This window comes from Misgurnus anguillicaudatus, chromosome 25, assembly GCF_027580225.2.
Source record: "Misgurnus anguillicaudatus chromosome 25, ASM2758022v2, whole genome shotgun sequence".
In the NCBI taxonomy this organism is placed as follows: Eukaryota; Metazoa; Chordata; class Actinopteri; order Cypriniformes; family Cobitidae; genus Misgurnus; species Misgurnus anguillicaudatus.
The window spans coordinates 23,703,206-23,715,795 of record NC_073361.2 but is presented as its reverse complement, the minus strand read 5'-3'; the positions used below and the strand labels follow the sequence as shown (position 1 = coordinate 23,715,795).

The 12,590-nt window shown below is 37.7% G+C and overlaps 1 protein-coding gene across 2 annotated transcripts; it reads left to right on the top strand.

The window, feature by feature from the left end:
• The first annotated feature begins 383 nt into the window (after positions 1-383).
• skilb (SKI-like proto-oncogene b) lies at positions 384-12,142 on the top strand. 2 transcript variants are annotated; one of them, XM_073863716.1, is made up of 8 exons: positions 384-664; positions 1,138-1,315; positions 1,732-2,934; positions 6,721-6,809; positions 7,243-7,424; positions 9,115-9,323; positions 9,442-9,654; positions 10,595-12,142. In XM_073863716.1, the coding sequence occupies exons 3-8, from the start codon at positions 1,861-1,863 to the stop codon at positions 10,802-10,804; spliced, it is 1,977 nt and encodes a 658-aa protein (XP_073719817.1). In that variant the 5' UTR covers positions 384-664; positions 1,138-1,315; positions 1,732-1,860; the 3' UTR covers positions 10,805-12,142. The 2 variants fall into 2 exon arrangements, with proteins under 2 accessions (XP_073719817.1, XP_055038862.2); XM_055182887.2 differs by lacking the exon at positions 1,138-1,315.
• The last annotated feature ends 448 nt before the right edge of the window (positions 12,143-12,590 follow it).

Genomic DNA, 12,590 nt, shown 5'->3' with positions numbered 1-12,590 from the left:
TACGCTGAATGGTACATAATGGGATATATTAAGAATATATAATTTTACAAGTTATGTTGCCAAATCCTATTGTTTCATAGTTATGTAGATGAACTTTATCTACGTTCGCCTGTTAAATATTAATGAGGTAATCTGTGTGTATTAGGAAAGCCAACCCAATGTGCATGACAGATATAAACGTTCACACACACCTTCACGCATGTTTACCACTAGACGTAAACCTTGAATCGCTAGACAGACTTCCTACTCCTGCTATGGTTGCTATGGATATGGTTGGTGTACGGCACTTAATGATACTCTACGATTCGACAGATTTAACGTCGCTCAGTCAGCCGCGCCAATCATAGTAGAGAGTGATCAACTCGAGGGCGGGATTCATCAGAATTCGGGTTCCGCCCCATATAGCGAGACGGATTTCTCAGATGTAAATCACGCCGTCTAGCCGTGAGTCTCTAAACAGGCAGCCTGTCTCGTGACGTGGGTTGTTGGGTTGTGGATTGACGTCGCGAGCATGAAGTCCACACCGCTGTAACTTATCAGTGTTGGAGCGACGGGCGCTCGTGCGGCAGTGAACTACGAGACGGAATCCCGTGATATAAAATACAAATATTTCGCGAGCTTTCATTCTATTCTTGTTTAATAATCGAGGATTTTACATTTCAAGGTAAGCTTAGATTTATATCGTTTTGTCGTTTTGCACTCCATACAACGGAAGCACGCATTTTAAATTGTTTATTTCGTATTTAAAATAATAATTAATTTATCGTTAGCATTTGTTTCATGTTCCCTTGCCATTAACATTAAAAACCCTCGTGTATAATCTTATACGATGACTGCTTCGGTTGTGTTTTTATTATGACATGTTCAAAGATTCCTCTACGATACTATCCACAACCCGTATGTCATTTAAATATACATAAAAATCAACTAACGTTACGGTTGTAATGAATTTTGTTAAGAATTATTTTACGCTGCTAGATAAAATAAGTATTTATTTCTTTAACGTCTATATTTGCGTTAACCATATTTAACCTATACATTTGTGTATTGTAGCCTAATAACCTCACTGAATTTTTTTATACCCACTTAAAATCTTCTCGAGGGGTTGCCTTCACAGTTTGTTGTGAAATGTGAAAGTGTCATAGTGTGGGAACATATGGGGGTAGTCCCGCAGAGGTCTATGGCACGAGTGAATGTCATTACCATGGCGGAGGGGGAGGGGCGGAGCTCCGGCTGTGAGGAACAACTGTGGACGGGTGGGGGGCGGGGCTTCTGGCCTCGAGTAACAACCGTGAGAGGGGCGGGGCTTCTGACTGTGAGTAATCAGACCCGTAGGAGGGGGTGGAAAGTCTGTCACGGGCAGCCACAACACATTACAGATATGATTAATTTGTGACAAGATTGCGATATGCCTGACGAAACACAAAACCAGACCCACCTTAGGCTAATAGCATTAACCTTCTTGGAAACAAGAGATTTCTTTCTTATGAAAATGATTAATAATAAATTTTCTGAAACAAGTTTATGGCTGGTTTAAAGTATTTGATTATATTTTTGAATTAACTACCTTGAAATAGTATAAAGCTGTGATAATATAGCCTGTTCAAGACATTATGAGATTCAATCCGCAATACAAATGTTATCATCTGTCTTTAAATTATTAATTCATGAGTAAATATCTATTATTAAGCCTTTTTCTATTTAATAATCACACTTGTTTTATCTTTTCAGAGATATTTGGAAAAAATGAGAAGGCAGCCCTTCACCATGATCCACATATAAAACGCACTGCATTCCTAAGACTTCCTCTGTGTATATTCCTGTCACTGAAGACCACTTACGATATCCACAAACAACATTATGGCAACAACTGAGAATAACCGCCCGGGTCCCCCCAAGGACCAGACGCTCCTCAAAGTCCCATTAAAGAGACTGATGCGAGGCAATGGCACAGACACCACCACACCCATCAAGAAACGTGTGATGGCTGCTCTCAATCTCTCCTGCAAAAAAATTCCAGATACCTCTCTCGGCTCCAGTGGTGGATATCAGGTCTCCAAGGCAACAAACGAGATGGAGGCCACTCCGGATCTGAGCCCTGGTTTGAAGCACACCCTAGCGCAGTTCTCTCTAAGTAGCCAGTGTTCTCTTGGTGGCCCGGCTGCGTTTACTGGTCATCACGGTCAGTATAAAATGGCGCCCCCTCTGGCTGAAGGATGTGTGGCAGGAGGGCCCCTTCTTGTCCCTCCTGACAGCTCCACGGACCTTGGACTCTGCTGTCTGGAGGGTGAGTCGATCTCTTGCTTCTCGGTGGGAGGTGAACTGCGTCTTTGTCTACCCCAGCTGTTGAACACCGTTCTGCGGGACTTCTCCTTACAACAGATCAATCACGTGTGCGATCAGCTGTATTTGTACTGTTCCCGCTGTGACGCCACGCAGCTCCATGTCCTCAAAGTTATGGGTGTCCTTCCACCGGGGACTCCATCCTGCGGCCTCATCACGCTAACGGATGCCCAGCGCCTCTGCAACACATTACTCCATCCAGGCGAGGGATTCTGCCGGGACTCGCACAGAGGTCACAGTCCTGGGGAGGAGGAAGAGAAAAAGAGTGAGGAATCTGGAGGATTTTGGGTGGAACACCAATGTCTGGGGAAGTCTCAAGGTCTGTTTGTACCCCAGCTTTATACCAGCCAGGATGCGCCTTGCATCCGCTGCTCCCTGTGCCGGAAGCTGTTTTGCCCGGAGCGGTTTGTCATGCACTCTCACCGACAGCCCGACAAACGTACGTGTCACTGGGGCTTCGACTCGGCCAAGTGGGCCTGCTACCTGCAGCTCGCACAGAGACACCTGGGAACGGCGGATGAAGAGAAGCTGCAGAGATCTCTGAAGGACATGAAGGCAAAGTTCCAGCTGGAAAAAAGACAGCCACATCTGGTAAGAATAACTTATTGTTTATATTTATTAGGAAACAATATTTGGTATTATTTCAAAGGGGATATTGCACAAGACTTTTTTAAGATGTCAAATAAATCTTTGGTGTCCCCAGAGTATGTATGTGAAGTTCTAGCTCAAAACACCATATAGATAATTTATTATAACATGTGTGAGCAAAATGTGCCGTTTTTGGGTGTGTCCTCTTAAATGCAAATGAGCTGATCTCTGCACTAAATGGCAGTGCCATGGTTGGATAGTACAGATTAAGAGGTGGTATTATCCCCTTCTGACATCACAAGGGAGCCAATTTTCAATTACCTATTTTTTCACATGCTTTCAGAGAATGGTTTACCAAAACCGAGTAACTGGGTTGTGTTCACATTTTCTAGGCTGACCAAATTATAGCCCTTAAACATGGAAAAGTCAGATTTTTATGATATTATTTTAAAGCTTTTTTTCTATTTAAAGCATTAATTACTGCTTTGTACAATATATGCTGCAATCATAGTTTGCAAAACAGCAAACACAGTGTGAAATAAATATTTATGGCTAGTTTGTGCAAATGTTTGTGGACATGTTTCATAAAGAAAATGCAAATTGCATATAAAGTGTATTTTAAGGACCATTAACTCTTTTACCGCCATTGATGAGTTATCTTCGTCAATTAAGAGAAAACGTTTGTATAAAAAAAAGTTTATGTTAATCTGTAATACTGCTATTATCCACTAGCCTTTAATATTGGGCTTACCCAAATTATGAAAAAAACTGAAGCCAAAACAATATTTATTAATTTCAAACTCTATGTATGTTTTGATAATCAATCTGAATCTGATCTCTAAGAAAATTCCTTTACAAAAATGCAATTATTTCAGCTTTTTGTCAAAAAAAAAAAATATATTTTTAAAGAAAAATACACATATCTAAGATTTTATAAGCGGAGAAAAAATAGAGATAGATTTTTCCTGTTTTGTTTGTTTATTTGTATATATGTCTATTTGAAAGCAGAAGTTCTGTTCTTTCATTTTATATATTTGTATGTTTATATATTTTTAGAAGAAAATTTTCCTGGAATGCATTTTGCGAAACTTTTGTAAAAATCACAAAAAATGCTGGCGGGCATTTTCAAAAAAATGGCTGGCGGGGAATGAGTTAAGCTGCCCTGAGGAAATATTTTTATGATTATTTCTATAATATACGATTAAGCATCTTCCCATTTTCCTTCACCGCAATGAATTTAAACATATTTTGTAATTTATTCCATTATTAAAACAAATGTAAATTAAATTTAACCAAGTCTGTGAAAACCCAGCTAAAGTAAATTTTGTTGTATTTTACTGTTTTCTAGATAAAATCATCCTGCATGTTAAGTACAAATATGTAAATATATAACTTGACAACCTAGCTCTTTTATATTGACTTACAACGATTTAAAATGAACGAGTAATCAAAGTTTGATGTTTCTAATCTAAACAGACAGGGTCAAATGAACAAACCCTTGTGAAAATTAACCATGATTTTCTTGTGGTAAAATTGTAGTAACCATGGTCTTTTGGTGTATTGATTACTATCAGCAAAACCACGGTTTTACTACACTAACCATGGTTTAACTATGATTTTTGAAAACCATGGTTGTCAAAACCATGGTTATTTTGTGGTTACCATGGGTTTACTACAGTAACCATGTTTTTTTGGTTTTAACAAAACCATGGTTAATTTTGGTAAAAGAATGCTACCATGATGTGTAAATAATTTCCAATTTTACAAAAACATATTGTTCACGTAATTTTTTTGTAAGATTCGTCTCATGATCCAGTATTTTATGATAAAACTATGTGCAGCAAAGAGTCATTGGTTCAAGAGACAAAAATGTCTCTATACTCAAAACATTTACAAAAAATTGAGTACAAAGTAAACACTGAATCTAATGTTGGGTCAGCTGAATCCAGCTCTCATGTCGCACCAGATGTTTCCCTCCAAAGGAAATGGCTGAATGTGGTTTGAACCAGGTCACTAGACTCTCAAACTCTTTCTGACGGAGTCTGCACAAACATCGGGAACCACGGCAACAGGGGAGAGAAACAGAGAGATGAGAGTGGGCGGGAGGGAAGAGAAAAAAATGAAAAAATGAGCGAAAGAGAGAGAGCGAAAGACAGAGACATTCTATTACATGTGCCTGCAGAGAGCTGCTCCCCCTTTCCAGACCCAGCATTCACACAGGAGGACCTCATTCCCAGCCAATCACAGCGCAGACCACTGGCCCCAGCCTCTTTTCCAGCCAATGAATTTTCAGAGCATTCAGTAAATTCCCATCTCATTATATAATGCTTAGCCAAAGACTCAACAACAACCCCAGCAGCTGCTGTTCACAGACAACCCATCACTGCAGATACCTAACTCACTGTTTGTGGAAAACATTAAATATGCAATATAAAATATTGTAAATATATGCATATTATGATATTGTCTTTTTCTCTCTCTCTCAATACGAAACAGACCAAACCAATAAAATATTGTCTGTCTATGATTTTATTTTTATTCATCCATCCATCTATTATTTTTTATCGGTATGTCTGTCTATTTCAATCTCTCTCTATTATTTTCTATCTATTTGTATTTATTTATTTATTTATCCATCCGTCCGAACATCTAACCATCCTAACAACCACCTAATAAAAGTTTCTGTAGCTTAGTTGCGGCATGAGTTCAATTTTAAAGGATTCACACATGATAAAATGTAAAGCTTGAATGCACCGTAAGTCGCTTTGGATAGCAGCGATTGCCAAATGCATAAATCCAAAATACATATCCAAATAAGTGAATTCATAAATGTCTTAAAAGTTTTGTATAGTTGTGTGTTTATCATCTATAAAGTCACAAATGTAAGGCAACTAAAGGCACAAAACCGCCTGTAAAGGGCCCTTTAATGATGAGGTTAAGGCTAGGTCATGTCAGCAAGACTATTGATCTGTCACACAGGCAGAACTGGGGCGTTCACAGCATTTCAGGAGGTCACAAATGAATTACGTCGTTGTTTTAGTGTATTAGAAGTGTGTGTGTGTGTCATGTCGTTAATATCTGTGTAGATTAAAGTCCTCGAGCCGTGAGCTCCACGTGATGGCCCACACATCCCCCAGTCAGAGTCGTCTGGGACGTGACCTCACATGTACAACAGCAGTCTTTTTTAATAAACCTGCAATGCCTGTTTTGTTTCTAGGTGATATAAACAAACCACTTTTACCGGCAATATATGGTAACAATCATAGGCTCAAAAAAAGACCTCACATGTATCAAATGAAGGTCTTCGAGACCGAACAGTTTGAGGAACGTGCTTCGTAACCACAGCGGAGGGACTTTTGTGTACGTGTGAATTGTTACGCTATGACCAAAAAGGAAATATTTTTTATCTGCAAAGTGTGGGCGTGTGGTTTGTTTTTCTTTTTAGAGAACACACAGTTTGTGTGTGCCATGCAAGGTGGCGGTGAGACTTTGCTCGGTCACAAGGCTGATATACATTAAATGAGCTTATATTACAGTTTTACAGATGGAAAAAAAAGATTATTTCTGTCTGTTTTAAGGAGTGAAACATCATAGCGCAGACATCCGGGCCCATCAAACGTGTCAGAATTAGAGTGTTAATCCAGGATCAGCTTCTGATGCACGCAACCTTTTCAAAACGATGTTCTCTAAGTGAGAACCTCTGAGAAACAAAGTGCAATGTGTTTTAAATCAATCAGTCACTCTTTGTTAGTAAAACTAGGTTAACAAGTCCTTTTATCTGTCTTACAGGGAGTATCTTCACCTGCTTTTGTGTTCGATTCACGCTTGCTTGCCAGTCTTAAGGAAGACCCAAGTCAAGCCGATTTGATGTGGCAAAGGTACCTTCTGTTTATTCATTAAAAGAATGAAGAACGTGTCAGAAATTATCATTACATTTATAGAAATTATAATAATGCAAAGAAAAATAAAGTTAATGTCCATTTGGTCTATGATCATTACAATTTTATCAAAACTGTCATTTGTTAAGGTGTGTTGGACGTTTGAGTTTGTTCAGAAATAAAGGCAGAACTGCAAATGCTATCATAATGTGTAAAAAAAATTAGCAAATTTAACAATTGATAATAATTTTCACGTTAGTGGTACAAAAAATGGAAAGGTTGGCTTTAAATAGACCTCTATGTCTTTATTCAATATATATATATATTTAGACAAAAGTGAAAATATTTTTCCAAATAGACATTTGTAAATGTTTAAATAGTAGAACAGGAGTAACCGTACCACTACTTACATCCCTTTTGTTCTCCTGTCCAGCTGGTACCAGTACGTGCCTGACAAGCTGGAAGGGAACAGCTTAGCAGTTGGGTGTGTGTCTGAAAAGGAAATGTGGACTTCAGCAGATGAGACAATTGGAGGTCCAGCCAAACATGGAGACACTCAGGGTGATGTTTGTCAGGATGGAGACAACGATGACCCAAAGACATCCTCCTTTTCAGGTTAGTTTACACCCATTAGAAGTGACATTGCAAACAGATATTAAAAAAGCAGATTGGATGATATAAGGCCGATATAACACAAACATAATTACAGTAAATGAGAGACAAACAGAAAATTGGTGACGCTAAATAAACTTTTTTTGCATATTTATAAATATCCACTTTTAAAATACTTAAAACATATTTAAAAGACATAATTAATGTGTATCTGAAATCTCACGGTACTGTTTGAATAAAACTTTGCTTAAATCTAGAAGAGTGTTGTTGTGTGTAACCATAGACTGCAAAAAATATAGATGTAGTGTCCTTGACGTCACCCATAGGTGTGAGAAGAGCTTTTTTGAAGCCAATAGTTGTCGGAGCTTGCCGTCGCCAACTTGGCTGTGCATCACCGTATTTTACTGTCTGTCAGACTCTGGCTTTAAATCTAAGTGTCTTCTCATTACAAACAACAAATTTAAGTAACAAAAAAATTTACTTGCCGAGGCCTATAAAATATTAAAAAATATCGTCCGATATATCGGCCACTGCAAGATGGTCATCGATCACTAATACAAATCTTTTTAAATAAAGCATCACTCGCAGATAACCAAAAATGGGTCAAGATGGCTGGTTGCTGAAACCACACCTGCCTAGCTCGGCAGTAGTGACAGCATTGGCAGTTCACCTGTCACTCAAGTGGCCACGCCCTTAATTGTGCAGAACTTTAAGGCTTAATATAAATTAAATGAATGAGATACAAAAAAATTCACCTTCCTCAAAGTTGTCATGAAGGGCAAAATTAGCTATATAGACCAAAATCACATTTTATACCAGGCTGTAAACCAGTGGCGGCTTGTGGCTGCTCTTCCGAGGGGCTCAAATTTAAAAAAAAGTGTTCGGAGTGTCATGTGTGTTGCTTGTGTTTTCAAAATATGTGTTTGTTGCGTCATGTGAACCATGTGCATCACGTGTTTTGTCAAAATAAGTGCCTGATGCACACGCGTCAAAACCGTTTATGATAAAAGAGATGCTCATGTTCACAAAATACACGCAAGACACTCCCTTAACAGTAAACTCTGATTACACATGAGATTATGACGCATCTGCAGCAGGCACTTATTTTGACAAGACACGTGATGCACATAGGATCACTCGACGCGCAGAACACATATTTTGAAATTTGAACCACACACATGATGGGCTACATACATGTTGTGACGAACTTTGCATTGAGCGCCCTCGAAAAAAGAAGTCACTGGCCGCCACTGCTGTAAATATTAATTTCTGCTGTAAAGTTAGGCATTTTAACATGGGGGTCTATGGGAACTGACTCCCTTTTGGAAAGCCGGTCTCTAGCGGCCAGTTGATGAATTGAAGTCACTTCCGTATTAGCTTCATCATAGAGATTGGAATGTTGCCCCTCGTGTGTAACACAATATAACGTCATGTTAAAAAGTAAATAATGATTGGTCATTTTACTGTCTGTCAGACTTTGGCTTTAAATCTGAGTGTCTTCTCATTACAAACAACAAATCTAAGTAACAAAAAAAATTATTGGCCAATGCCTATAAAAAATATTGAAATATCGGCCGATATATCGGCCACTGCAAGATGGTCATCGATCACTAATACAAACCTTTTTAAATAAAAAATCAGCTAAATACTTAAATGTAAATTAAGTTTTTTTATTTTCATTCATCTAATACAGGGCAGGAAAAAACAAGTCACACACCTGGCCAAACAGATGATGGCAGTCCAGATGAATGGCAAAAACCAGATATGCCAACTTGTAAGTGGTCTACTGGTGTAAATGTAGAACACAGTGAAGACGGCATGGTAATGGAACTGCGTCAGATGTACAGCGCTCAGCATGAGAAACTTCAGTCGACCCTATGCAGACAAAAACAGCTTGAAAAGGTTTTAAGCCCACATATGTTACAGTACAATACAAAAAGTTTGTTTTGACAATCTCATTTTCCTTTTGGTAGTACTTCATTTCTTAATCTCCCTCTATTACTCTGTTTCGTGAGAACAGGAGCTACAGATTCTGCGTCGGGGTGAAGCCGTAGACCACCGTGACTTGCACGGGGAACTGGAAGCTGTTCAGAGCGAGCACACTCAGAGGCTGGGCGAGGTCCAGCAGGAACAGGAAAAGCTTAAATCTAGACTGGACCAGTTGAGGCAGCAAGGTTGCAGGTGCAAAGACTCGGGTACTGAATCAAACCAGGAAAGCATCTATGCCAAACAGGTACCAGCCAATCACACACCGACCAAAATCCACCCTTTAAAATACATATTTTAATCTTAATAGGACACTCCACTTTTTTTAAAAATGTGCTTATTTTCCAGCTCCCCTAGAGTGAATTTGATTTTTACAGTTTTGTAATTCATTCAGCTGATCTCCGGGTCTGGCGGTACCACTTTTAGCATAGCTTAGCACAATCCATTGAATCTGATTAGGCCATTAGCTTCGTGCACAAAATAACCAAAGAGTTGCGATATTTTTCTTATTTAAAACTTGACTCTTCTGTAGTTACATTGTGTACTAAGACCAACAGAAAATTAAAATTAGCGATTTTCTAGGCAGATATGGCTAGGACTATACTCTCATTCTGGCGTAATAATAAATGACTTTGCTGCTGTAACATGACTGCAGCAGGCGTAGTGAAATTGAAAGTTACTAAGGGGACTATTTTCGGCTGCTGCGTAATATCATTGCGCCTGCTGCAGTCATGTTACAGCAGCAATGTCCTTGAATATGACGCCAGAATGAGAGTATAGTTCCTAGACATATCTGCCTAGAAAATCACAACTTTTCATTTTCTGTCGGTCTTAATACGGATGTAACTACAGAAGAGTCAAGTTTTAAATAGGAAAAATATCAAAACTCTTTGGTTATTTTTAGCATGATGCTGGTGGTCTAATCAGATTCAATGGATTGGGCTATGCTGGGGGTGGTACCGCCGGACCCGGCATAGATCAGCTGAATGGATTTCAAAAAGGTAAAAATCAAATGTTTAACTCTAGGGGAGCTGTAAAATGAGCATTTTTCAAAAAAGTAGAGTGTCCCTTTAATAATACGTTAAATAAGTGTTAGCATGTCTCTATTTAAAACCCTGGCATTGGTTGTGGTTGATGTAAATGCATCTGTGTAGAGAGATCTCACCATTGCCCTTCTGTGTTATCAGTTGTCAGAGCTCCGTCGCAGGCTTGACCGTGCCGAGGAGGACCGCGAGGAATTGCAGGAGGAGCTACGTAGGGAGAGGGAGGCCAGAGAAAAGCTGGAGCGTACCATCTCTGAACTCAAACAACAATTGAAGGAGTCTGTCCCCCCGGCTTTAATGGACAGTCCCATGTCTTTAGCCTCTAGCGACTTGCATATGTCACCGACGCCTTAGCGCAAAATATGGATCAACCACCTCTTTGACTTTTTTCGAAATCAGGATTTTTCCATATTCTTAAAATTCATAATCAAGAGACTTTTTCCCAAATTCAAAATATGGGCCACCCTAAGTAAGTTTGGGTTTATTCTGTGAATTTGTTGTGGGAAAAGATAATAGTAACTATCAGGTTGAACTGATCATTCTGGGACATGTGAATATGGATAGACATTATGCAAGCATCTAACCCTGCAAGCATACAATCAACGCCATCCATTCACGTTTTTCAGTGCTAGCACTACTGATAGGAAAAGAGGATCTGTTTAAAAATGCATCACAAGTGATATATTGTTTATAAAGGTATTTATTGTTTATGGATAAATGTTATGTGAAAATTCATGTCAAATTATACATATTTAACATTCTTTTTGTCTTACAAGTTTATATTTTTATGCAAGCTATGCTTATTATGAATGTACAATATATAAATGCATGTGTACTTATATAACTGTTTACACTGTGGTATGAATTTAAAAGCTCAGATACTGTATATAGCAACAAAAAGCCAAGCCATTTCCAGTAAATGTTTTACCTCCTTTAATGAGCACCAAAATTTTAAATACTTTTAACAAAGGAAAAACAAGTTGAGATTTTATAAAGTGATAGTAGAGGTTGCCACATAATTTACAAGTATAGGAAATGATCTTTTCCTTGTACTTTACATTCTGATAAACGTCTAGACAAACAACATTTATGTGTACTTTGCTCCAAGCAAGATATGGTATTCTGCGTGAGAAAGAAAAGGACTTATGCTTGCCGTAGCTGACAATCAATCTGTAATCGTTTTCATATACAAAACTTAAAATAAGCTTATTTTATTAGTTGCTACCTCAAATGGAAAGATATACTGTATATATAATATAAAACAATACAGGTTGTGTATTCACAGCTTATGTACAGAAGTGGATGGAGAAATCGGGTGTATGACTGATCAATACCTCTGTGCTGCTGCTATGACTTTCCTTATTTAGTTTTCTTTCTCTTGTTTCTTTTACCAGATGACTTAAAATGCATGTGAGACTGCAGAATTCATATAAATACATAAAATATATAAAATACATATATTCTAAGTATTATTTCTAAACATTATTTTACATTAATACGGTCACAAACAAAATGTTTTTAAATATATATATATTTACCAGTGCCATCTTTTATGTGTGTTGTATGACATTGTCCTACCTCCTTGTGATCAAAACACTTTGTATCACCCATCAAGTTTTGGATGTCATGGGAAATTATATACTTATGTTCCACTGGAGAAAATAATAAAAATAATCATATATGTCGGTTTGATTATATTGGCGTTTTGACTTTTATCATGCATTTACTTTTTTAGTAGTTTATATTTAAATAAATTTTAACACTAAGGTTTCCACCAGTTTCCATCAACAAAAAATATTTTTGTTAAATTAATTCATTAACCCAAAATTCATTAAGTATTGTTTATAAAAACATCTCAGGGTAAAACCTCAAGAAGATAGTTTTAAAATTCCCAAGAAAACATTTAAATAGCCAAAGGGTGGCTACTTTAAAAATGCTAAAATATAGCATAATTTTAAGCTATTTAAATGTAGTATTTATTTGTTTGTTCAGTCAAAACATAATTCTTAGTTACATTTTTGTTATTCTATGATAAGTTTACATTACAATTTTAAAAATTACGAATTATACAAGTGAAAAGTTATGAACAAATAAACAATGAGCAAGTGACCCTAAACTTTTACGCTGTAGCTGTCTTATC